The sequence below is a fragment of the Dasypus novemcinctus genome, chromosome 7, assembly GCF_030445035.2.
Source record: "Dasypus novemcinctus isolate mDasNov1 chromosome 7, mDasNov1.1.hap2, whole genome shotgun sequence".
NCBI lineage: Eukaryota > Metazoa > Chordata > Mammalia > Cingulata > Dasypodidae > Dasypus > Dasypus novemcinctus.
The window spans coordinates 48,029,274-48,054,450 of record NC_080679.1 but is presented as its reverse complement, the minus strand read 5'-3'; the positions used below and the strand labels follow the sequence as shown (position 1 = coordinate 48,054,450).

Here is a 25,177-nt window from a genome sequence, read left to right as displayed (position 1 = left end):
TCAAGTCTGCTTTTGTATGCTCTAAATGTGTTTTTGATCTCACTTATTGTATCTTTAATTCCCATGAGCTCTGTTAGTTTTCTGTTCAGATTTTCAAATTCTTCTTTGTGTTCACTGTCTTTTTGATATTGTTTATCTCTTTAGCCATATTGTCTTTCAACTCATTAATTTGATTTTGGAAATTTGTGTACATCTTCTTAGGTATCCAAATCCTGCTTCTCAGGAAGCAGATATGGCTCAAGCAGTTGAGTACTTGCTTCTCCCATGGTTTGGTTCTTGGTTTGGTTTCTGGCGTCTCCTAGAAAAAACAAAAACAAACAATAAGGAAAACAAATGAAAAAACCAACTCTGGGGAGCCAATGTGGCTCAGTGTTTGAGTTCCAGCTTCCCACATATGAGGTGCTGGGTTCAATCCTCTTTACCTGGTTATTGAAAAAATTAAAAATCCCGCACCTTTTCTGGGGCTTTGTTATATTCCTTTTCTTTGGCCATGCCTTTCATTTTCTTTATGACTTGCAATTTTTTCTGATATCTAGGCGTCTGATTAGGATGTTGAGTTTTACTCATATGCTTAATTTGTCTCTCTTTTGTACGGATTTAGTGGCGGGAGGCTGTGTGTTCTGTTTTTTGATTCTTTGTTCAACATGGGTCTTTAGGATTGTCCCTGTTAGTTGCTCAGACCTGGGCTTTGGACTGGTAGTGGGTTTCAGACCTACTTCCTAGGTTCTTGGGGAGGGAGGATATGAAGGCTGGAAAAAGCCTCTTGTATTTTCTTTTAATGATGTCGCCCTTTTGACAGCTCTCTCAGTTCATTGTCTGGTTTGTGTGTGTTTGCAGCAACTCACACTAGATCAGTGTGATACAGGATCCTGCCTGCAGGGTAAGGGCCTTGTAATTCAAACTTGATTGGAGACAGTTCTCCAACCTTTACTGGCATCCTCCTCCCTTTTCCTGGGTTGGAAATAATTCCACTCTTTCTGCATCCTCAACAATCAGTCTCGGCTGGTAGAGAAAGATTTTGAAAGGGTTGGATATCTTTAGTCTCAGATCTTGTTAGTCTTGAGCTGGCTCCCAAGGAAGTGGCGTGGCCCTGGAAAGGCTCATGGGACACACCAGACTAAATTTGTGGGTAAAAAGCTGACTCTGTCCCTCTCTCTCCCTTTTTCTGGTGAGATGTGTCCTCAACAGTCAGTCCCGCTTAGTAGAGAGAGAATAAGAGGCTTAGATCTTTTTAATCCTGGGATCCAGGAGCTGGCTCCCTGGGCGAACAATGGTGTGGCCTCGCCTGGCCTGGAAAGCCAAATATGTGGGTCAAAAGCTGAGTCAGCCTTAGGCTGTGTCCCTGTCTCTCTCCTTTTCTGGGGAGGTGGATCCCCATGGCCCTCTTTGTCTATAGCCACAGGCTCAGAGACCTCAGTATTCAAAAATATCTTTAGTATGGAGGGGGTGCCGGCAATAGCAGCTGCAGCTTTTTACTCACAGTTTTGCTTTCGGGATTCTTTTCCTTTGTCCCTCTCTCTTCTGGGTTGTGTCCCGCCTTCCTGTGGTGTCCTAAGTGCTACAGGGATTTTCCTTGGCCGTTTCTGCCTGTCCTCTCTTTTCTGGGAGAGAAGAGTCCTGTATCTTTCTAGTATACCATCTTCTTGGAAGTCTCATTCATTCTTTCTCATTGCCTTTTTTATTATTTTAATTTTTATTATGAAAAAGTTTAAACATACAAGAGTAGACAGAATATTACATTGAACCCAGTGACTCACCCCCCGACCCGCGTCCCCATGTAGTCGTTCACCAGCTTCAACAATTAAAAACTTGTAGTCAGACTTAGTTCACCTGTAACTCTTCCCTCCATTCCCAAACTGGATTAATTTGAAACAAGTCTCAACATTGATATCAAAACTCTCCCTTTCATTTATGTAGAGACCAAATCATACCTCCTTCACAGGTCCCCCATTAGATGGCTTAACATCAGGGTCAGCTTTAAGGATTTTTCTTTTTCACTTCCTTCTGTCAAATTTCTACTGCCATTTTAGTTCTTTAAGCTGTGTCCAAACCATAAGAGAATTAGATAAGACACAGTGACATGATGTTACTTGCTTTGAAAAAATATGTATACCCACAGTTACTGAATATTTCATCAAATATGTCTTACCCTCTGTTTTCTTAGCTCAGTTTCTTGAAGAAGAACCTTCTTGAATAGAGCACTGCTTGGAACTCCTGGGTCTTTCCTAGGCTTTTTTTTTTTTTTAAAAGATTTATTTATTTGCACCCCTCCCCCCTCCATTGTCTGCTCTCTGTGTCCATTCGCTGTGTATTCTTCTTTGTCCACCTGCATTCTTTGTCAGTGCCACTGGGAATCTTTGTCTCTTTAATCTGTGTCTCTTTTTGTTGCATCATCTTGCTGCATCAGCTCTCCATGTGTGCAGTGCCACTCCGGGCAGGCTGCGCTTTTTTTGTGCAGGGTAGCTCTCCTTAACGGGGTGCACTCCTTGTGCGTGGGACCCCCCTAGGCGGGAGACACCCCTGCGTGGCAGGGCACTCCTTGCGCACATCAGCACTGCGCATAGGCCAGCTCAGCACACGGGCCAGGAGGCCCTGGTTTTGAAACCTGGACCTCCCATGTGGTAGGCGGACGCTCTATCAGTTGAGCCAAATTTGCTTCCCTTTCTTAGGCTTTTTTTTTTTTATAAAGATTTATTTATTTTATTTCTGTCCCCTTCCCCCCGCCCACCCTGGTTGTCTGTTCTCTGTGTCTATTTGCTGCATCGTCTTTGTCTGCTTCTGTTGTTGTCAGTGGCACGGGAGTCTGTGTTTCTTTTTGTTGTGTCATCTTGTTGTGTCAGTTCTCCATGTGTGCGGCACCATTCCTGGGCAGGCTGCACTTTGTTTCGCAGTGGGCGGCTCTCCTTATGGGGTGCACTCCTTGCGCGTGGGGCTGCGGAGGGCTGCGTGGGGCTCCCCTACGCGGGGACACCCCTTCGTGGCACGGCACTCCTTGCGTGCATCAGCACTGCGCATGGGCCAGCTCCACACGGGTCAAGGAGGCCCGGGGTTTAAACCGCGGACCTCCCACGTGGTAGACGGACGCCCTAACCACTGGGCCAAGTCCGCCGCCCTTTCCTAGGTTTTAAACCCGTTTTTTGGCTACTTTTCTCAATTGTCTATGATGCTTCTGTACCAATTTTTATATATATGTATGTATGTTTTTTTAAAAACTATAATCCCTGTCTTACATTTGGTATATTTTTTCCCCCAATCCACCTTATTTTTTAAAAATACATTATTATTACAGAGGTTATGAACTCACAAAGCAGTCATACGTGTGTGGAATTCCCATACAAAACCCCTTCATCAACACACCACACCATGGTGGAACATTTATTACAGATTATGAGATAATATCATCAAACTATTACCACCAACTGAGGTCTCTAGCGTACATTTGGCATACTTTTTCCATACACCTCCATTATTAACACAGTACATCTTTGGCTTTGATGCAAGAATATTATAGTATTGCTGTTAACCACAGTCTATAGGTCATACCAATTATAGTTTTCCCATGCTTCTCCACATTCCCACCACCCTTCAATAGTGATGTACAGCCTAGAGCAGCACTGTGCCTGGGAGTTTCCTCCTGACAGCCTTCATTTACTCAAATGTGGCCAGTCTTGAAGCCAAACTCAGCATGTAAATGCAATGCATTCCCCCCAGCATGGGACATGACACCTGGGGATGAGCCTCCCTGGCACCGAGGGATCACTACAAAGTACCAGCTGATGATGCAACTAGAAAATGACCTTGAATTAAAGGTTCAATGTGGACCAGCAGAATATCCCTGTCTACATATAATAACAGGAGTTTAAAATGCTGTTTGACCTAATGTAAGGGGGAAATGGAAAGGAGAAATGAGTTTATATGGCTATGAGTCTCTAAAAAAGAGTCTGGAGGATGTCAGAAGGCTTGCCCTTATGCACACCTGAGCAGAGTCTCAGAGACAGATAAAGTAGATATAACCCCAGGTATTGGTTATTTTGAGGGCTAAAGAGACCCACAGGCTCTATGATCATGGCAGATGGGGTTCACTGCCATGTCAGTTGGCCCTTCTTTGGAGCTGGTGTTTCTGTGTGATGGAGCTGGACACAGATGGGATCTCTTTTCATAAACCTTTCATGCTACTTTACTGGAATTGTAGTTGGTGCTGGGGTTTAAGATATATCTAGGGGATTTGAATCTCTGGACTGACAATATGATAGCCAGGCCCTGAGCCTCAACAGACTTCAACTCCTACACTCTGATTTATCGGACTTACCCCACTCAGCTAACATGGAGTTGAAGAATGTCAGCCACCACACCATGGAGCCTAGAGTGCCTACAACTGAAAGCAGGAGGATTGCATCCAGTATTCATGTGGAATCTAAGCCCCCTCTTGACATAGATGTGGAATGGACACAACCAAGCCAGGGTCCACAGAGAAAATGTGGCATTGGTGTGGGAAAAGTGGCCATGGTGGCTGATGGGTGCAGGGAATGGGAGGAAGAGATGAGATGTGGAGGCATTTTTGGGACTTGGAGTTGTCCTGGGTAGTGCTTCACAGACAATTACAGGGCATTGTAGATCCTCCCAGGGCCCACTGGATGGAACGTGGGAGAGTATGGGTTATGATGTGGACCATTGACCATGAGGTGCAGCGATGCCCAGCGATATACTTACCAAATGCAATGGATATGTCATGATGATGGGAGAGAGTGTTGCTGTGGGGGGAGTGGTGGGGTGGGGGCGGTGGGGTTGAATGGGACCTAATATTTTTTGAATGTAATATTTTTTAAAAATGAATAAAAAAATAAAAAAATAAAATAAAAAGAAAATAGTGATGTACATCTGCTGTAGTCCACAGAAGGACAGTCTTGCATTTGTACCCTCAACCACAGTTCTCATCCACCTCGGGGTTCACTGTGTTATTCAGTCCCTAGATTATTCTTTAGCTTTCTTTCAATTGACATTTACTTCCTCAGACTACCTTTTTCAACCACAATCCCATTTATAAACCAGCTGCTACTCACTATAATATATTACCATCAACTCTATCCATTTCTACACTTTCACAGTCAAGTTAATTAAAACTTCCACATACATTGAGCATCAGTAGTTCTTCTCAACCCTACTCTTATCTCCTAATAACCTAATAACCTATACTTAAGTTTTAACTCCATGTGCTTATTCTTTGTATTTCATATTAATGAGACAATGCAATATTTGTCCTTTTGTGTCTGGCTTATTTCGCTCAGTATTATGTCTTCAAGATTCATCCATGTTATCATATATGTCCCAATTTCATTTCTTCTTACTGTGGCATAGTATTCCATCATATATATATGCCACGTTTTGTTTATCCATTCGTTGGTTGATGGACACTTGGGTTGTTTCCATCTTTTGGCAATTGTGAGTAATGCCGTTATAAACATCAGTGTGCAGATATCTATTCATGTTATAATTTTTAGTTCTTCTGGATATATTCCTAGTAGAGGAGTTGCTGAATCATATGGCAGTTCTATATTTAGCTTATATATATTTTTAAGATTTACTTATTTAATTTATCCTCCCTTCCCCAGATTGTCTGCTCATTGTTTGCTCACCTTCTCCAGGAGGCACTGGGAACTGAACTCGGGACCTCTCAACATGGGAGGCAAGTGCCCAACAGCTTGAGTCACTTTGGCTCCTTGTGGGCTGTGGTGCCTGCTAGCTTATGGCATCTCACTCATCAGGGCTGGTGTGACGTCTAGCTTATTGAGGTGTGTTGTGGCATCTAGCTCATTGCAATGGGTTGCGGCAGGTATGGCATCTGCTCGTCGTCTTTAGGAGACACTGGGACCCTCCCATGTGGTAGGCAGGCGCCCAACTGGTTAAGCCACATCAGCTTCCCCTGCACCTATTGTATAAACATGTAAAACCTGTAGAATGTATTTTATGCGAATTTTACATAGTTGGCACAGGAAATAGAAGAGATTCATAAGTGAATTGTTTTGTTCGTTGCCTTTTTTTTCTCTTCAGGTTAAGAGTGTGCATTGCCTTTTTTTGTAAAGGTACCTGGGGCTGGAGATTGAACCCAGGACCTCATATGTGGGAAGCTGGTGCTCAGCCATTGAGCCACATAGGTTTGCCTCAGTTTTTTGTTTGTTTTGCTTTGCTTGTTCTTTGTTTTTGTTTTTTTTTTGCCCCAAGAGGGGGACCTCCCGTGTGGGAGGTGGGAGCTCAACTGCTTGAGCCATATCTGCTCCCTGTATTGCCTTTAAAAAAGGTGTTGTTTAGTTGGTCAGCAAATATTTATTGGTCTCTCACACTACATCCAACACTGAGTTGCACCTTTCGGAGGATACAGAAATATAAACCCAGAGCTAAATAGCTGGAATTTGGGAAAAATTAAGAGGAAAAATGTGCATTTTAAAACAAGAGATTGTTTATTTTTAGAAAAAAAATCATAATAGATTTTTTTTTTTTAAAGATTTATTTATTTATTTAATTTCCCCCCCTCCCCTGGTTGTCTGTTCTTGGTGTCTATTTGTTGCGTCTTGTTTCTTTTGTTTTGCTTTTCTTTGTCCGCTTCTGTTGTCGTCAGCGGCACAGGAAGTGTGGGCGGCGCCATTCCTGGGCAGGCTGCACTTTCTTTTCACGCTGGGCAGCTTTCCTCACGGGCGCACTCCTTGCGCGTGGGGGCTCCCCCACGCTGGGGACACCCTTGCGTGGCACGGCACTCTTTGCACTCATCAGCGCTGCGCATGGCCAGCTCCACACGGATCAAGGAGGCCCGGGGTTTGAACCGCGGACTTCCCATATGGTAGACGGACGCCCTAACCGCTGGGCCAAAGTCCGTTTCCCCATAATAGATTTTTTAATAATATTTATTAAATGGAAGCATAGTACTATGCTAAGTACTTTCTATATAATATAGTCTTTCATTTTCACAATAACTTTGTAAGGTAAGTACTTATTCCACTATCAAGATGAAGAAATGGAGGCTTAGGGAGCTCAAGTGATTTGCCTAAGGTCACACAGTGGTAGAACCTATACTTGAATACAGATCTCTAGGGCCAAAGTATGTGCTACTAATAACTGTAATGCTGTCTCTTAGGACAATTAATAAAATGCTTTTGATTTGTTAGGTCTTCTTGGTGAATTGACCATTTCATCAATATGCAGAGTCCTTTGTCTCTATATAATTTTCTTTGCTTTAAAGATTACTTAGTCTGATTTTAACATAAGCCATGCCAGCTTTCTTTTGATTTATGTTTGCTTGTTATTACTTTTTTCATCCTTTCTCTTCTAACCTACCTATATCATTGTACCTACCTATATTATTATATTGTAAGTTTCTTGTAGATAGTATATACTTGGGACATTTTTTTTTCCTTTTGGGGCTAGGGATTGAACCCAGGACCTTGTAAGTGGGAAACCAGTGCTCAACCACTGAGCCACATCGGCTCCCCTGAATTGTTTTTTTTCCCTTAAAATTTACTTATTTACTTATCCTCCTCCCCCTCATTGTTTGCGCTTGCTGTCTGCTCTCTGTGTCCATTCACTGTGTTCTTTTGTATCTGCTTGTCTTCTCTTTAGGCAGCACAGCGAACTGATCCTGGGACCTTCTGGAGTGGGGGAGAGGTGCTCAATCTCTTGTGCCACCTTAGCTCCCTGGTCTGCTGCATTTCTTATTGTCTCTCCTTTGTGTCTCTTTTTGTTGGTATCATCTTGCTGCACGGTCCAGCACTCCATGTGAGCCAGCACTTCGCATGGACCAGTTCTCTGCTCAGGCCAGCTTGCCTTCACCAGGAGGCCCTGGGAGTTGAACTCTGGACCTCCTATGTATAGACAGGAGCCCAGTCACTTGAGCCACATCTACTTCCCTGAGTTGCTCTTTTTCATTTCTTTGCTTGATGTTTTTAGGAGGCACTGGGAACCAAACCCGGGACCTCCCATGTGGGAAGCAGGTACTCAACTGCTTGAGCCATATCCGCATCTTAATTGGTTCATTTTAAAAATTCATTCTGATCATTAACAGTTAAGGTAATTATAGTTAGAGAAGTTTGTATTTAAGTCTTCCATTTTACTATTTGTTTTTGGTTTGTTCCTTCTGCTTTTTGTTCTTCTGTTTCTCCTTTTCTGACTTTTTTGGGGGGTATTTGAATATTTTATAGTATTCTATTTTTATTTATCTATTATAATTGTGACTATATTTTTTTGTTATTTTTTTAAAAGATTTATCTTTTATTTATTTCTCTCCCCTCCCTGCCCCACCTGTAGTTGTCTGCTCTGTGTCCATTCGCTGTATCTTCTTCTGTGCCCCGCTCGTATTCTTGCCTGCAGCACCCAGAATCTTTGTCTTGTTTTTGTTGCATCATCTTGCTGCATGAACTCTCCGTGTGTGCGGTGCCATTCCTGGGCAGGCTGCACTTTTTTCACACTGGGCGGCTCCTTGGCTCACTCCTTGTGCATGGGGCTCCCCTACATGGGGGACGCGCCTGCTTGGCACGGCACTCCTTGCGCGCATCCGCACTGCGCGTTGGCCAGCTCTCCACACAGGTCAGGAGGTCCTGGGTTTGAACCTTGGACCTCCCATGTGGTAGGCGGACGCCCTATCCGTTGGGCCAAATCCGCTTCCCTATATCTTTTTATATACTTTTAAAAATGGTTGCTCCAGGATTACAGAATACATACTTAACTTTTCACAGTCCATTTAGAATCTATATTTTGCTGTATTCGTTGTAAAGGAGAACGTAGAATTTGGATGTGGAGACTTTCCTACTATGTGGGTCTCCTGTCCCTTTCCCTATTGTGCTATAGCTGTCATATATTAAAATCTACATGCCTTGAAAACTCCATTAGAGAATGTTACACTTTTTGCTTTTAACTGCCAAATATATTTTAAAGAATTTATGAGCATTTCAAGAGAATATATATACCTAGATATTTACCAAAATGCTATCAGCTCAACATATAATCAGTATAAAAATTATTGAGGGATTATACATTCTTTTTATTAAGTCTTTGAAATCTGGTGTATATTTTACATTTTTTATCACATCTCAGTTTGGAGTAGCCACATTTCAAGTGCTAGTTGCTCCCATATAGATCAGTGCAGAAGTGGAGGGCCATATAATTACAATCCCTACTTGTACTCTGTGAACTACTTTACCAATAGTTGTATCAAAGACCTAGCACATTATTTTGCTCATAGTTGACATTCAAGGGTTTGAATAATTAGAATTGTTGTCAGTCCTTTAAAACGGTTTGTCTGAAAATATTTTATCTGTCTACTTATTGATCCATTTTCTGAATACTTGAATATAGGCTGTATCATCATGCTCCTGGAACATTTAATAGTGCTCTGTACATTTCCTGAGAACAAGGATATTCACTTATGATATAAAATGTTAAATTTCCTGAACTTTAAAATTGTGCTTAAGGTGGTTACATAATTTTTTTATGTTCCAGTAATGTCCTTTTGAACGTTCTGTCCTTGTTAGAGCCCATCCTGGGTAATATATTACCTTTAACCATCATTGTCTCTTTAGTTCCTCCTTTCTTTTTTAGTAGTGGGACCATATATACAACGTTAAATTTTCCCATCTCAACCACTCCAAGCATACCATTTAGTGGGTTTAATCACATTCACAATTTTGTGGTATCTAGACCACCTTCCACTACTAAAACTCTCCCATCTCTCTAAACAGAAACCCTACACCCACTATGCATTAACTCACCATTCTCCCTGTCCCCCACTCCTGGCAAACTATACTCTAATTTCTGTCTCTATTAGCTTTCATGCTTTCTTTTCAACTTCATCTAAAATCTGGTATGTCACGTTCCTGTACTGAGGAGACCTGATAGGCCTGGGAATTGAGTATATACTTTGTAGTTACTGAATGTTAAGTAGAGCTTGCTCAGGTAAAGTGGTGGTGTCGTTTGGAAGCTTACTGAGAAATAAAGATTCTCTTCAAGAAAAGATAGAAGTTAGGATTTAAAAATAACTGAAAGCATAAAGAGCACTATTTTTATGAGGCGATCCTCTGTAGAATTTCTACTTCAAAACGAGCTTCTTAAACAATTGTGCAATTTACTCAGCTTCAAAACTTTTAACATTAAAATTCACTGAAATTTTAGGTGATTATGTTACTGCTTTTTGATTTAACTAAATTACTGATTAAGCAACTTATTGAAAATAAGGTTGAAGAGGCAGTTAAGAATATTCCATCTTTTCATGATAGAGCTAATTCTTTTTGACTACTTCATTTTTCTCTATCCTTGGCAGTACATGAACAAAATTAATCTTAATTCAGAATTACATCACATTATAATGTTTGAAGAGATAGAAAACGTGTCAGTTGGTAAACCCTCCATTTTCAGATATTTGTGAGGATAAAAATAAAATATTAGAATGAACAGAAATTGCTGATAGCAGAACTCAGAAACAATGTAGAAAGTTCCATATGGCAAAAAAGTAATTTTTAATTGAGTTTTAGGAAATTAATTTTTCTTAACTCATTTTATAATAATGATAGGTGCCCCTATTTACAGAAAAATGTGGAGGACTCAGTTCAGGGAAAAATGACATTTGTTAAGGATTTTTTTTTTTTATCTGCATAACTGGCATTTGTGAAAGGATTTAGATTCCTTAAAGATTGCCTGTTGTAGCTCTATTTATAACAACATTTAAAACTTATAAGTAAATTCAGTTACCAGATATAGTTAAGAATTAAAATTGAGTATGAGCAAGCCATTTTGCAGAGATTATATTTTTGTATGCCTAAGAAACGAACTGACTTTTTAGGATCACCAAAGAATGCTAAGGAATCAGGGTCTACACTTTTTTATTTTTGGTAAATTTTCTCATCGTTGCCACTCCATGACTTTCAAATTTCAGGCAATTGCTTATCTTTATTTTTTTAATTTTAAAATTTGTTTTATTTTTACAGACAACTTTGTTCTCTCCTCCCATTCCCTGGTAACCTTTAATCTATTTCTATTTCTGCATATTTGCTGTTTCTGGTCATCTCTTTATAAGTGACATCATAAAATATTTGTCTTATGTGCCTTGCTTATTTTACAGAGCCTAATGTTTTTAAAGTTTTCCCATGCTTCAGTGTATCTTATAACTTCATTTTTTTCTTGTGGTCGAATAATACCCATTATGTGTATGTACCACATTTTGTTTATCCATTCATTTGTTGATGGACACTTGGGTTGTTTTCTCTCTTTTAGTTATTGTGAAAATTCTGCTATAAATTCTTGTATCGAAATCTGTTTTAGACACTGATTTATTTTCTTTGTGTATATACCTAGAAGAAAAATTGCCAGATCACATTGTAATTCTGTAGTTACCTTTTTGAGGAACCACCATATTGCTTTCTACAGTGGTGCACCATTTTATGTTCTTACTAGCAATTGCACTGGTGTTCCAGTTTCCCCACATCTTCTCCAAAACCTGTTTTCCTTTTTAAAAAATAGCCATTCTTGCAGGTGTGAAGTGAATTTATCTTTGTTCTTGAGTTCAAAAAATGTAGTTTAGATAAAGGCAATTCGTATTTATTAAACATCTCCTAAGCGCCAGGTGCTAATACCCAATTCAAAACAAAATTGAAAATAAAACTGTCTCTGTGTTCAGAGACTCATTCTTTGGGGAGACACATGAAAACAAGTAAGTGCTTGTTCTTAATAAATGTTATTAGGAGTACTATCCCGGGTTTTCGCACCCAAAAAAAAAAAAAAAAAGAGTACTATAGAGGAAAGCAGATGTGACTCAAGTGATAAGGCCTCCGTCTATCATATGGGAGAACCCGGATTCGATCCCTGGGGCCTCCTGGTGAAAAAGAAGAAGAGAAAGCATGCCTGCGTGGCAAGCCGAGTGCCTGCACAGTGAGCCAAGCGCACATTCAGTGAGCCAAGTGTCCATGTGGTGAGCCAACTGCCCAGTGCCCATGTGGGTGCCCACGTAGTGAGCTGAGTGCTCACATGGAGAGCCAAGTGCCCATGTGGTGAGCTGAGTGGCTGTGTGGTGAGCCATTGCCTGTGCAAGTGAGTCATGTAGCAAGATGATGATGCAACAAAAGAGAGACGAAAGGAAGAATCAAAGTGAAGTGCAGCAAAGACCAGGAACTGAGGTGGCGCAATTGATAGGGAACCTCTCTCCACATCAGAGGTCCCCAGAATTGAATAGCGATGATTCCTAGAGGAGAAAAAATGAGAAGAGTAGACAAAAAGAGGAATGGATACAGAAGATCAGCCAGCGAATGGACATAAACAGTAGAAACAGCAGGGCAGGGGAGGGAGAGGGGAAGAAAAATATAAAATAAAATAAAAATGCATTCACAAAAATGATATTTAAAAAAAAAAAAAAAGAGTACTGGGAAGCAGATTTGGCTCAATGGATAGAGCATCTCCCTACCACATGGGAGGTCCAGGGTTCAAACCCAGGGCTTCCTGACCCATGTGATGAGCTAGCCCACTTGCAGTGCCGATGCGTGCAAGGAGTGCCCTGCCACACAGGGGTGTCCCCCGCATAGGGGATCCCCATGCGCAAGGAGTGCGCTCCATAAAGAGAGCTGCCCTGCACGAAGAAATTGCAGCCTGCCCAGGTGTGGCACCACACACACTGAGAGCTGAGGCAGCAAGGTGATACAACAAAAAGGGATGCAGATTCTTGGTGTCACCACCAAGAATCCAAGCAGATACAAGAAGAACACACAGCAAATGGACACAGAGAGCAGATAGCAGGGTGGGGGGAGAGAAATAAATAAAAATAAATAAATCTTTTAAAAAAGAGGAAAGTACTGTAGAAAGTATAGTGGGAGTAGGAAAGACGAATGGATAAATATATTGCCAATTTTCATTATTCAGATGACAACTGTGGGAAATGAGAGGGAATTCTTTTTTTTTTTTTGTCTTTATTTTTTTAATGTTACATTAAAAAAATATGAGGTGCTCATATACCCTCCCTGCCCCACCTCTTACCCCACTCCTCCCATAACAATCAGAGGGAATTCTGTCTGGGCTAAAATAATCAGGAAAGACCTTAAATGTGTTACAGGGGAAGAGAAGTCTGAGAAGAATAATGGTGTGAAATTTGAGGTGGTCCCTAGAAATGGTACAGAATTTAGTTGGATCTGTTTGCAGAGAGAGAGAATCAATCTCATGTAAAATTTGGAAGATGCTGTGAATGGTTGTAGCACAAGTGGTTGAGCATCTGCTTCCCATATGGGATATCTCACATTCAGTCCCCAGTGCCTCCTAAAAACAAAAAAGCAGCAAACAAAAAACATACTTAGGGGAGCCAGTGTGACTCAGTGGTTGAGCACTGGCTTCACACATATGAAGTCCCAGTTTCAATCCCTGGCTGTGGTACCTAAAAAAAAATTTGGAGGATGCTTTGGAACATTAAGTTGGGGTCAGAAATCGGAAAGAGTGGTTTAGATGTGAATTGGGGAGAAATTAAAATTTTTTGAGCAGGCTTTTGACATGAGAGTGATATTTAAGAAAGATTGTCTAGAATAGGCAAGATAGATTAGCTCAAGAAGGCTCTGTAATCACTAAATTTCTATAATCAATTATTTTAAAATAATCTGGGCAGTTCAGATTTCAGGATATCTAAATCCCAGATTGAATGACACATTTCAAAGATAGATCTGAAATTTAAAATTTCATGTTAAATACTTTTTCATTGAAAATGGCCCTCTTTTTTTTTTTTTTTAACTTTTTCTTTAGTCATTTTTTTAACAGTTTCATTGGACTTAATTCACATACCATATAGTTCATTCCTTTAATATATACAATTCAGTGGTTTTTAATATAGTCACAGGATTGTGCAGCCACTGGCACTATGTAATTTTAGAATATTTTTATCTCCCCTAAAAGAAACTCTCTATGCATTAATAATCATTTCCAGGGAAGCGGATATGGGTCAACAGATAGAGCGTCCACCTACCATATAGGAGGTCCAAGGGTTCAATAACCAGGGCCTCCTGGCTCATGTGGTGAGCTGGCCCATGTGCAGTGCTGGTGCTCACAAGGAGTGCTGGTCCATGCAGGGATGCACCCGCAAAGGGTGCCCCCCGTGCAAGGAGTGGCCCCGGTGCAAGGAGAGCTGCCCCGCACAAAACCACAACCCGCCCAGGAATGGCGCCACACACAGAGAGCTGATGCAGCAAGATGACACGACAAAAAGAGACACAGATCTCCATGCTGCCTGATGAGAATATGAGAGGACATAGAAGAACACACAGTGAATGGACACACAGAACAGATGATGGCGGGCCGTGGGGGGTGGATTAAATACATAAGTCTTTAAAGAGAAAAAAGATCATTTCCATTCTCTCCCTACCTTCTCTACCCCAGTAGCAAGGAAATACTAATCTACTTTCTCTGTTTCTATAGATTTGCCTGTTCTGAACATTTATAAATGGAATCATACAATATGTACCACAGTTGTATATACATTTGTCTATATTTTATGTTCATATTTGTTTTTGTAATTTTAATCCCAGTTTTAATCCTGATAAATACATGTCTGCATTTATGTAGTAGTTCCTGTCCCCAAAGAAGTTGAATTGGAAAACAATAGATAAGGGCTACTTCCTTTCTTTTCAGTTACAAATTGTGATTTTGCGCATGGTTTCCTGTTTAGTGCATTACCCAAAGGTTAAACCACTGCAGCAGTTATGTATCCAAAAATCGTGTATATTTAACATAAGATTTATCATTTAATAAAATATTTCAGTTAACAATGAGAACTTCTTTTTTTATAGTATATTCAGCAGAACATAAGGGCAGATTGCTCCAATATTGACAAAATTCTTGAACCACCTGAAGGCCAAGATGAAGGTGTATGGAAGTATGAACATTTGAGGTAGGTCCTTAAGCTATATCAAAATAGTAATAGTACTTCTAATAAAAATAACCTTTAGTATTAATAATAGTTATGAATCATTCATAAAATTTACTATGTAATTATAGACCAAAAATCCAAATTCTAAACCTTTTATGTTTTTTAGTGCCATAGGGTTCTCAACTTTTATCTGTTGTTTCCATATGAAGTTATATTGCAACATCACTTGTTCTTTTCAAAGATAGTTCTGAAGCTGATTGGTAACAAAGATTACTAATTAAGGAACTGCCTCTTCCTCTGCACCTTTCTACATTTATGGATTTGGGCCTTTTTTTTTTTGTCATGGTTTTCCTAAACACAAATGCATTATTTTCATTTCCCCATTCATGAATACCTGTATATTTCTTTATAGAGGATCACATCTTGGTTTGGTCTAGACCTGGTGCCTGATGAGTTACTTATGAACCGTTTTGGACATCTAGTCTTCACTTTAGTAAAGGGAGGATAATTTTAATCTTAAATTCTGGAGTTTGGAGTTTTTCATAATATCCTTGGAGAAAATTGATGACTAGTGAAAAAGTAGAGCTAACTATAGAAGCAGCTATATCTTGAATTTACTAGATTATTCCCTAAAGTTATTAACTTTCTAGTACAAATGGGAGTTGGGGATCATTTGATAGATTTAAATATAGAGAATGTGGTATCAGATGCACGCACATGTATATATGTGTGTGTATATATAAATATGTAGAAGATGTTCATCTGGGTTCAGTACTTTTGAGTTGATTTTTAGATAATAAGAGTAGTAGAAATATGACTTTTCCTAAATAAATTAAACTTCACTTCCTGAGATGAGTGCCTCAACTTGTATACAGGGCACTTATTTTCCTTCCCTTAATGTCACATGCTTGTTTTCTTTTTCTTTCCTTTTTTTTTTTTTTTTTTTTTGAGGTATCATGGTCAGGATTGATCCCTGGACCTCGTATGTGGGAAGCTGGCACTCAACTCCTGAGCCACATTGGCTCCCTTACTTGTTTTTTTCTTTTTTCCATTTGTTTTTTTGTTTTAAGGAGGCCTGGGGTCTGAACCTGGGACCTCCTATGTGGGAAGCAGGTGCTCAGCTGCTTGAGCCACCTCTGCTCCTATGCTTGTTTTCTTGATACAGCTGTGACCTAATGTCTTGTCATAACAATAGAGCAATTTCAGGAGGTTAAGACTTCTTTGTGTCCTTTACCATACTTGGACAAGCGACTTGACTATTGGACTTATTTAAAAACAAATCTCTCTCAATACAGGTTAATAGAAAGTCTGAGTATGTAAATATTTTCCTGTTCGTATAACTCAGAATAGAAAGCACTTTAGATAATATATTCTTTGCCTTATTATTATAATCTCCCTTGAAAATAAGTACTTATCTTTTGGGATTAATGATGAAACTAACTGGCATCTTTTTTTTTTTCACTACAATCATAAATCATAACAAGTAAGGGATGATTTTAGTTTATAACATTTTTATTTCAGTTCTAAGTAAATATTGTCTTCCTTATTTAACTTATATACATTATATAAAATTTATAAAATCTTGTGCATATTCCATTTGTCTTGGTACTGTTGTTTTTACTTTTGTTTTTTTTCTATTACCCACTTTTTTTTTTTAATTTGTATCAAACATGCATATATATTCTTTGTCTTTTTATCATATTGGATATACCTTTATAGTTGACAAAAAAGGAGTTTCAAAGGTAGACTTTTGGTTTTTTTGCATATACTTCCTATTAACTGATTTGAGACCGTATACTTGCCATTATTGGTTAATGCAGCTGGTTATATAATGACGTTAATGAGAATTGAGTCATGGCTTTAGTCATAGTTGCCACGAGGCCATACTGAATCTTTGTGATTAGATAAAGGTGTTCCTTTCTCTGAGTGAATACAGTCCAATGCCAGGATGCATGGCTTGGTGATTGGAGTGTAGGTTGGATTTCGGCTCTGGATTGTGTTTTCAACTGCACAACTATATTTGTTCATTTTTGTGTTCATTTTTTTTCTCTCTTGGAATTAATTCTTTAATCTTGTAATTATTTAGACTTTTTAGCTTTACATTTTTATGGAACCAAAGTGCATTTATCTGTTGATAGGGAATTATAGCAGTGATTATCTAAATTTTTCCAGGTAGGACTTTTAGAGGGAGCATGTTCAGTCTTTTGACAACTATAAAACAAGTGGAGGATTAATTACCTTCTCATGTCAAATAACGATTCTGTCATCTCTCTATCTAAAACTTGTGGTCCCAGTGACATGTACTTTCCTCTGTTCTTCTGAATCAGAAGTATTTATTGGGCACTTATACTGTGTTCTACACTTTTATAATTCTGAGGAAATTTTTCTCTTGGAAATTTTAAGAAGAAAAGTATATCATGGAAAATGCCCGACTATTAAGTGACAAAAGCTAATTGCAGAAGTGTGTATGATGTTATCATTGTTGATAAACATTATATTTCAGTCTGTACATAGAACAGCAAATTTATATATAAGTAATAGTTTTCTCTGGGAAGAAGGTGGTAGAATTTTGGAGGATTTTCATTTTCTACATTACGTATTTGGTGATGTTTGAACTTTTTATAAGGAGCATGTCTTTCATAGTCATAACAAAACTTAGAAAATACATAGGAGTATAAAAACTGGAATCATGCTGTGTAATATAGTAATAAATTCTCTGTATGTTTATACATACACCAACAGTTTACTCTTTTCCAACTATTAATAATTTAAAATATTTGCAGATTTTTCTCTTGTGTGTATAAAATCCAGTGAACATCTTTGTACATATATCTGCATGCAATTTTAATAATTTCATTAGAATAGATTCTTAAGAGAATGACTTAATCAAAGGATATATGTTTCTTAAGTGTTTCGGTAACTATTTCCAAATACTTCCCTGAAAAATGGTACCAATTTTCAGTGTGTAAGAATGGTCAACCTAACTGAACTCTGGTATTGAACATCGGGTATTGTACCCTAATATAGGGTTGTTGATTTTTTTGTTTTTAATCTGTAAATCTTTGGAAGCCATGTGCATTTTTAATTCAGGTGATATTGATAATGTTGATGAGGAAAGAAGGATGGTACTGATGGAATTTTCTTTTTATAAGTAATATTCTAAAAATAATTTTGGAGAACAGATATGATTTTCACTTATTTATTTGCATTTTTAGGCAGTTCTGCCTTGAGCTAAATGGACTTGCTGTCAAACTTCAGGTAATATTTGTTTAAATTAAATCATAACTGAAAGTTTTTGTATTTTTTTTGTTTTTGTAGTTTAATATTCTTAGAAAGACTTATCCAAAATTTCTAATTATTTTCTTTTAGAAATTTACATGGACATTTAGTTACCCAAATGAAAACTTTTTCTTTATTATTTTACATATTAAGAAGCATACTTATTTTTAACAGAGTGAGTGCCATCCAGATACATGTACTCAGATGACAGCAACTGAACAATGGATTTTTCTTTGTGCAGCTCATAAAACTCCAAAAGAGGTGAGGATTTTGAAAAAATAGAATGAAGAATAAACTCATCATAAACTAAATCTCTCTGTGGCAATACTAGACAAGTTTTTAGAGCTTTTAGCTCATAGTTTGTTTATTTTGACATTTGGGTTAGTGTACCTTGCACAAGATTATTGTCAAAGTGCTGTTTTCAGATTTCATATCATTAGCATCAATTTTAATAATTGGGCTATTTCATGAGTAGAGCTCACTTTGTGATTCACTGGCTATCACAGAATAACACTGTCACATTGTGCTGATACCCACTGAGTAATGGGTAAAGACATACCTATTTAGATTTCTGTTCATTCATGGTTTCTTCTTTTGATAAGAAAAATTGTTAATAATTACTAGTTAATGCTTAGTCTATTAAACAGATGTGCTGCTTTTGAACTTTTTAATTTTGTAGTTCAATATTTTTCTCCACATTTCATTAATATCTTTTTTACCTATGTTTTGAAATCCACCATAATGGATTTTCCTCATTATTGGTTATGAAGTATTCATGTTATTTTTCTCTTCATTTAGTTTTTGTCCTGTTGAGAGTATAGGCAATAGCCATTGTTTATGGAACTTGTTTCTTATTTTACGCAATATCTTCATATCATCTGATACCCAGTGTATATTCAGTTTTCTTTATAGTCTCAAAAATGTCTTTTATACCTGGTTTGTTTAGACCATGCGTTACATTTCTCTTAATTTGTATTCCTTTTAATCTGGAATAGTTCCTTTTTACTTAGACTGGCTCATTGAAGATACTGGGCCAGTTCTTAGAATTAAAGACCTTCAATAACTATATTGATAAACCTTTAAGTCTTTTTTTTTAATGAATTTTTAAAAATTTTATTTCACTCCCTCACCCACCCACCCAACCCAGTTGTCCTTTCTCTGTGTCTGTTTGCTGCGTGTTCTTTGTCCGCTTCTGTTGTTGTCAGCAGCATGGGAATCTATGTTTCTTTTTGTTGTGTCATCTTGTTGTGTCAGCTCTCCGTGTGTGCGGCGCCACTCCTGGGCAGGCTGTACTTTCTTTCACACTGGGGCGGCTCTCCTTACGGGGCACACTCCTTGCGCTTGGGGCTCCACACAGGTGAAGGAGGCCCAGGGTTTGAACCGTGGACCTCCCATGTGGTAGATGGACGTCCTAACCATTGGGCCAAGTCTGCTTCCCCTTTAAGTCTTGAAGACAAGTGACTCACTAGTTGGAAAATCAATACCTGGTATTCTTTTGTTTGAAAGAGGGTAAATTCTCCAATGTAAGGAGTATCTGGTACCTATTTAAGCAAATAGTGCTGTTTTTGAAAATATGTTTCATTCAGGGTGTTACATTTTTTATGATAAATTGAAGTGTTAAGATTGTATATCATCTTACATCTGGGAAAACTCACATAGTTTTATTGATGTCACTGAACTTGGCTACATAGTACAGTGAATGATGTAACAGTTACAATTAGGAAACTGAATCAAGGAGAATAATTTCACTTGAACAAATTGTAATAATGCATTATTCTCACTTTTATTTACTGTCTTGTTTGTGATGTAATATGAGACTTAAACATACTGTTATTGTCACATCACTTTTTTCTTGATTAAAATTAAGTTGTACTGTGGGGTAATCATCAGCGTTTAGGACCTATGAATAAAAATTGTTAAAATTTCAACATTGCTTTCTGAGATCCAGCTCCCTTGAATTGGCCATCTGTCAAGAGATAATTATACTAGGATTTCCAAGTCATTATTATATTGAATAGAGTGACTGTAAAAATACAAGAAAAAGAAAAGCTTGTAAGAATGCTTTTTTTTAAACTTTATTTTTAAAGAAGTTTTAGATTACATAAAAGTTAATAAAAGTTATATAAAAAATATAGGGGATTCCCATATACCCCACTCCCTCCCCCTCTCACATTTTCCCGTTAATAGTATCTTTCATTAGTGTGGTACATTTATTATGATTGATAAACAAATATTGAAGCATTACTATTAACCAGGTCTATAGTTTACATTATGGTTTACACTTTGCACCATACAATTTTATAAGTTTTAATAAAATGTATAATGGCCAGTATCTGTCCTTGCAATAATCATGCGGAACAATTCCAGTGTCCCCAAAATGCCCCATTTTCTACATATTCTTCTCCCCACTCCCCTCAGAACCTCTGGCGACCAGTATCTTTATATCAGTGTTACAGGTTCGTCCATTATTAGAATAATAAGTCTACTTTGGTCAATGGAGGATGCTTTTTTAACTCTCAGAATACTGTTCATAGTCAGGAAAGCATAGGATCTGACAGACTAGTAACTAAAAAGATTGCTCTTAATTGATTAAAAGTGTTGGGCTTTTTCAGTGGATTCTGAAGTAGAATACTCAGGGTACTCAACACTTGGGATGATTCATTTAGTACCCTTGAAAACTAAAGAGAGACATTGCAGGAAGTAGGGCTAATTGTTGAAATAGTGATTGTAGGTAGCTAAGGTTATAACTTATTTTCTGAATCCTTTTAGTTGTATGCAGATAGTAATCCCTCTCAACAGCATGGTTATATATTGGGCAAGATGTAATTTATAAAAATCTGTGACTACACTTCATACTTTAACTGACTAGATTTCGCCAACCCTTTTGCAATAACACCTGATGTAGAGCAGGAATAGTTACCTGAAATGAATTGTGGGGAGAGAGGATTGAGAAACAGCTCAACTAAGGCAGAATCCCTTGCCCAAATCTAGAAAAGTAAAAAAATAAATAAATCTAGAAACCAATTAAAGGTTTAAAGCTACATTGTCTGATATGGTAACCCTGAATCACATTAAACTATAGAACATTTGAAATGTGGGTAGTCCAAATTTATATGTACTGTATAAGTATAAAATACATAGTTAATTTTGAAGACTTGGTACAAAAAGAGAATGTAAAATATCTCATTCGGGGATAGCTGGACATGCACATGCAAAAGAATGAAATTAAACCCCTATCTTATGACACAGACAACAATTCATAATGGATCAAAGACCTAAATGTAAGAGCTACAATTATAAAATCCCTAGAAGAAACATAGGTGTAAACCTTCATGACTTTGGATTAGGCATTGATTTCTTAGATGTGACATCAGAAGCACAAACAGTAGAAGATACAGATAAATTGGACTTCATCAGAATTTAAACACTTCAGTGTTTCAAAGGAAGCTATCGGTAAGGTGCAAAGAGCCTACAGAATGGGAGAAAATATTTGCAAATCATTTGTCTGCTTAGGGTCTGTTAATGAGAATATATAAAGAATGATTACAGTTCAACAGTAAAAAGACAAGTAACCCAATTAACATTGGATAAAGGATTGAATAGACCTTTCTTCAAAGAAGAAATACAAATGACCAATAAGCCATTTTACTTTTCATTAATGTAAATGTTTATCATTAATCACTAGGAAAATGCAAATCAAAACCATAAGATACCACTTTATAACCATTAGAATGGCTAAAATATAAAAAGAGACAGTACCAGTCGTTGGCATGGATGTGGAGAAACTGGATTCCTCATTGCTGGTGGGCTTGTAACATGGTGCAGCCACTTTAGAAGACAGTTTGGTAGTTCCTCAAAATGGTAAACATAGAGTTACCATATGACCCAGCAATTCTAGTCCTAGATATATACAAAAGATGATTGAAAACATATGTCCATACAAAAATTTGGATGCCAGTATTCATACCTGTAGTATTCGTAATAGCCCCAAAGTGGGTGCATTAGTCAGCCAAAGGGGTGCTGAAATCGGTTGGTTTTTAAAAAGGATATTTGTTTGGGGTAGAGCTTATAGTTACCAGGACATAAAGCGCAAGCTACCTCCCTCACCAAAGTCTATTTCCACGTGTTGGAGCAAGATGGTTACAGAAATCTGCAAGGGTTCAGGCTTCCTGGGTTCCTCTCTTCCCAGGGCTTACCTCTCTCCAGGCTCAGCTGCTCTGCTGTCTCTACAAGGCCAAATGTAGACTATCAGGCGAATGGCTTGTCTCTCTTCCTGGGGTCTCTGCTGTGTCTAATCGAGCCTTCTCTCTGCTCCTTTGTGTGCTTACTTCCTGTTCCAGCACTGAAACTCGAACTAACTCCTGTGCCCTGTCGTTTTCTCTGTGAGTCTCCACCCACCACGGATGCAGCATCCTACTGACTTATCATTACTTCCTACTTAATCATTACTTAGTCAAGTAAAAGTGAAATCTCTGAATCCAGTATAATCTAATATACCTGTAGGAACAGACCAGTTTACAAACATAATCCAATATCTATATTTGGAATTCATAAATAATATCAAATTGCCACAGTTTGAAACAACCAGATGTCCATCAACTGATGAATGGATGAACAAAATTTGATGTATTTGTACAATGGATTATTATTCAGCCATAAAAGTAATTGAAATAGATTCATGCTACAACGTGGATGAACCTTGAAAATATACTAAGTGAAGGAAGCTAGACATAAAAGCCCACTTATTATATAATTCCATTTTTATGAAATGTCCAGAATAAGCAAATCCTTAGAAACAGAAAGTATACTAGTGATTACTTTGAGCTGGGTGGATTAGGGAATGAGAAATGATTGCTAATGGGAATGGAGTTTCTTTTTGTGGTGTTGAAAATGTTCTGGAATGAAATTGTGGTGATAGTGCACAACTTTGTGAATATACCAAGAACTACTAATCTGTACAGTTTTAAAGGGGTAAATTTTGTACTATGTAAATTTTATCTTTTAATTAAAAATATAAAAATATCTTGATAATTTTTATATTGATTATCTATTGAAATGATACTATTTTTTGAGTATATTAAATAAGATACATTAACATTAATTTTACCTCTTTGTAATTTTTTAATGTAGCTCCTGGAAAACTTAAAATTACATGTATGACTTGTGTTGTATTTCTATTTAACAGCACTTGTTGAAAGGTCGTGAAACTGTTCTGTGGTACATCTGAATAGAAGACTAGTTTGAAAAACAGGACCAGACCAAATGTTTTGTTTTGACTAAATCCCCTGTAATCATATATCTGGAGAAAGATGAATTTTTTTCAATTAATTTCTGTTCATGGTACTATTGTAGGCAAGGGCTCACTGACCATAAGTTCCTTTGGATTTATAGTTAGAAGATTGTTTCTTCGTGGTTTTGCTATAGCGCTATACTAAAACATATTTAATGGTTTTTAAATTTGTGTTTCTAAACACCAACTTCAATCTCAACACTTGAAAAATATCCTAGTTACTGCAATGAGCTAGAATCATTGGTATTTCTGTCTTTAGTTTGTTTTTTCCTTGGATAAACTCCCTAATTCATTCCCAGCCCTTCCCTTGATGCTTCTTCCTATCTGCCTATAGGAGGACTGGGATGACGTTTGAAGAAATACTTCACAGTTTTGATTTTCCTTTATTGATTTGCCATGAGGCAGTAGGTTTCATTGTGTCTATTAAATAGAATAGGATAAGACAGATGTATTAAAATGATGTTTAAAAAACTTCCAAATTTCATGTTAAAATTCAAAGATGGTTCAAGGAGAAAGTTCTTATGAGAGCTGCTAGATTGAGGATAGAGTGCAAGGGACATAAATAAAGGATGTTTTCTGGGGTGTAAAAAGGCAGTGGATCCCTTGGGGTAATTGCAAAGGGAAACAGGCTCTAGGCAGCTTGGTTAAAGTCTAAGTCAGTGGACTGTGGACCAGGAGTCGGCATATTTGGGTTTCTCAGTCCTTCATAACTATATAATCTTGGGTGAATCATTGATAGTGCTAGCCTCAGCTTCCTCAGTTGTAATGCCAGAGAGCTGGATTAGATAATTAGTATTTTCAGCTCTTAACTTCTAGGTATAATATTAGGTGTGAGAAAACGGGAGACTGGTTTATGTATCTTGTGGAAGCTCGATATTATAGTTTATGAGGATAAAAAAGCCTTATTTATTGATGTAACATTGCATTTTATAGTCCTGAAGTTGTAGGGGATTTTTTTCTTAGAATATGTTCTGGACTTTGGTATATAGATACACCTAATCTAGGATTTAGACCTCATTAATAATGCATTTTTATTTTTTATTTTCTAGTGTCCTGCCATAGACTACACTAGGCACACCCTTGATGGGGCTGCATGTCTTCTGAATAGCAATAAATATTTTCCCAGCAGGTAAACAAAACTTTTAAACATAGTATTAAACTTTTTACATTTAATTTAAAAGATTGTTTCAAAACTAAAATTAGGTTGTTGGTTAATGTAGTCTTAAAAAATTTCTTTTTCCTGCTATAAATTTGCCTGTTCAAAGCTTTTTCAAATTTTTAAATTCGAGTTGTGGTTATATGAGAGGCAGCAGGACTTGGCTTACAAGGCTTGGGACCAGTTTATTCAACTCTAGTCCCTGCTGCTGTTCCTCATTCTCCAAGTCTTTCCTTCTCATGCCTTAGAGATGTTTACCACTTATTCGTGTGATTCTCTGTTTAGTTGACTGCCCTATATGCAGCATGCCTAAAAAGCAAACTTTCTTAGTTTGGACCACTTATATTTGAAGGATTCCTTATCCTTGCCCACAGATTTTTTTTTTTTTTTAAAGGTTTATTTATTTATTTAATTCCCCCCTCTCCCCCGGTTGTCTGTTCTCTGTGTCTATTTTGCTGCATCTTGTTGCTTTGTCCGCTTCTGTTGTCGTCAGCGGCACGGGAAGTGTGGGTGGTGCCATTCCTGGGCAGGCTGCACTCTCTTTCGTGCTGGGCGACTCTCCTCACAGGCGCACTCCTTGCGT

The 25,177-nt window shown here is 37.9% G+C and overlaps 2 protein-coding genes across 2 annotated transcripts in view; one reads left to right on the top strand and one right to left on the bottom strand.

Moving 5' to 3' along the window:
* MOB4 (MOB family member 4, phocein) overlaps window positions 1-25,177 on the top strand; it is a 59,371-nt gene that overhangs the window by 31,256 nt on the left and 2,938 nt on the right. Inside the window, exons 3-6 of the mRNA XM_004468474.4 lie at window positions 14,790-14,890; window positions 18,085-18,127; window positions 18,323-18,409; window positions 24,488-24,567. Coding sequence (XP_004468531.1) covers window positions 14,790-14,890; window positions 18,085-18,127; window positions 18,323-18,409; window positions 24,488-24,567 — 311 coding nt within the window. The remainder of the gene's footprint in view (window positions 1-14,789; window positions 14,891-18,084; window positions 18,128-18,322; window positions 18,410-24,487; window positions 24,568-25,177) is intronic.
* RFTN2 (raftlin family member 2) overlaps window positions 20,208-25,177 on the bottom strand; it is a 139,574-nt gene continuing 134,604 nt past the window's right edge. The window contains exon 9 of the mRNA XM_058300412.1: window positions 20,208-22,048. Coding sequence (XP_058156395.1) covers window positions 22,043-22,048 — 6 coding nt within the window. The 3' untranslated portion in view covers window positions 20,208-22,042. The remainder of the gene's footprint in view (window positions 22,049-25,177) is intronic.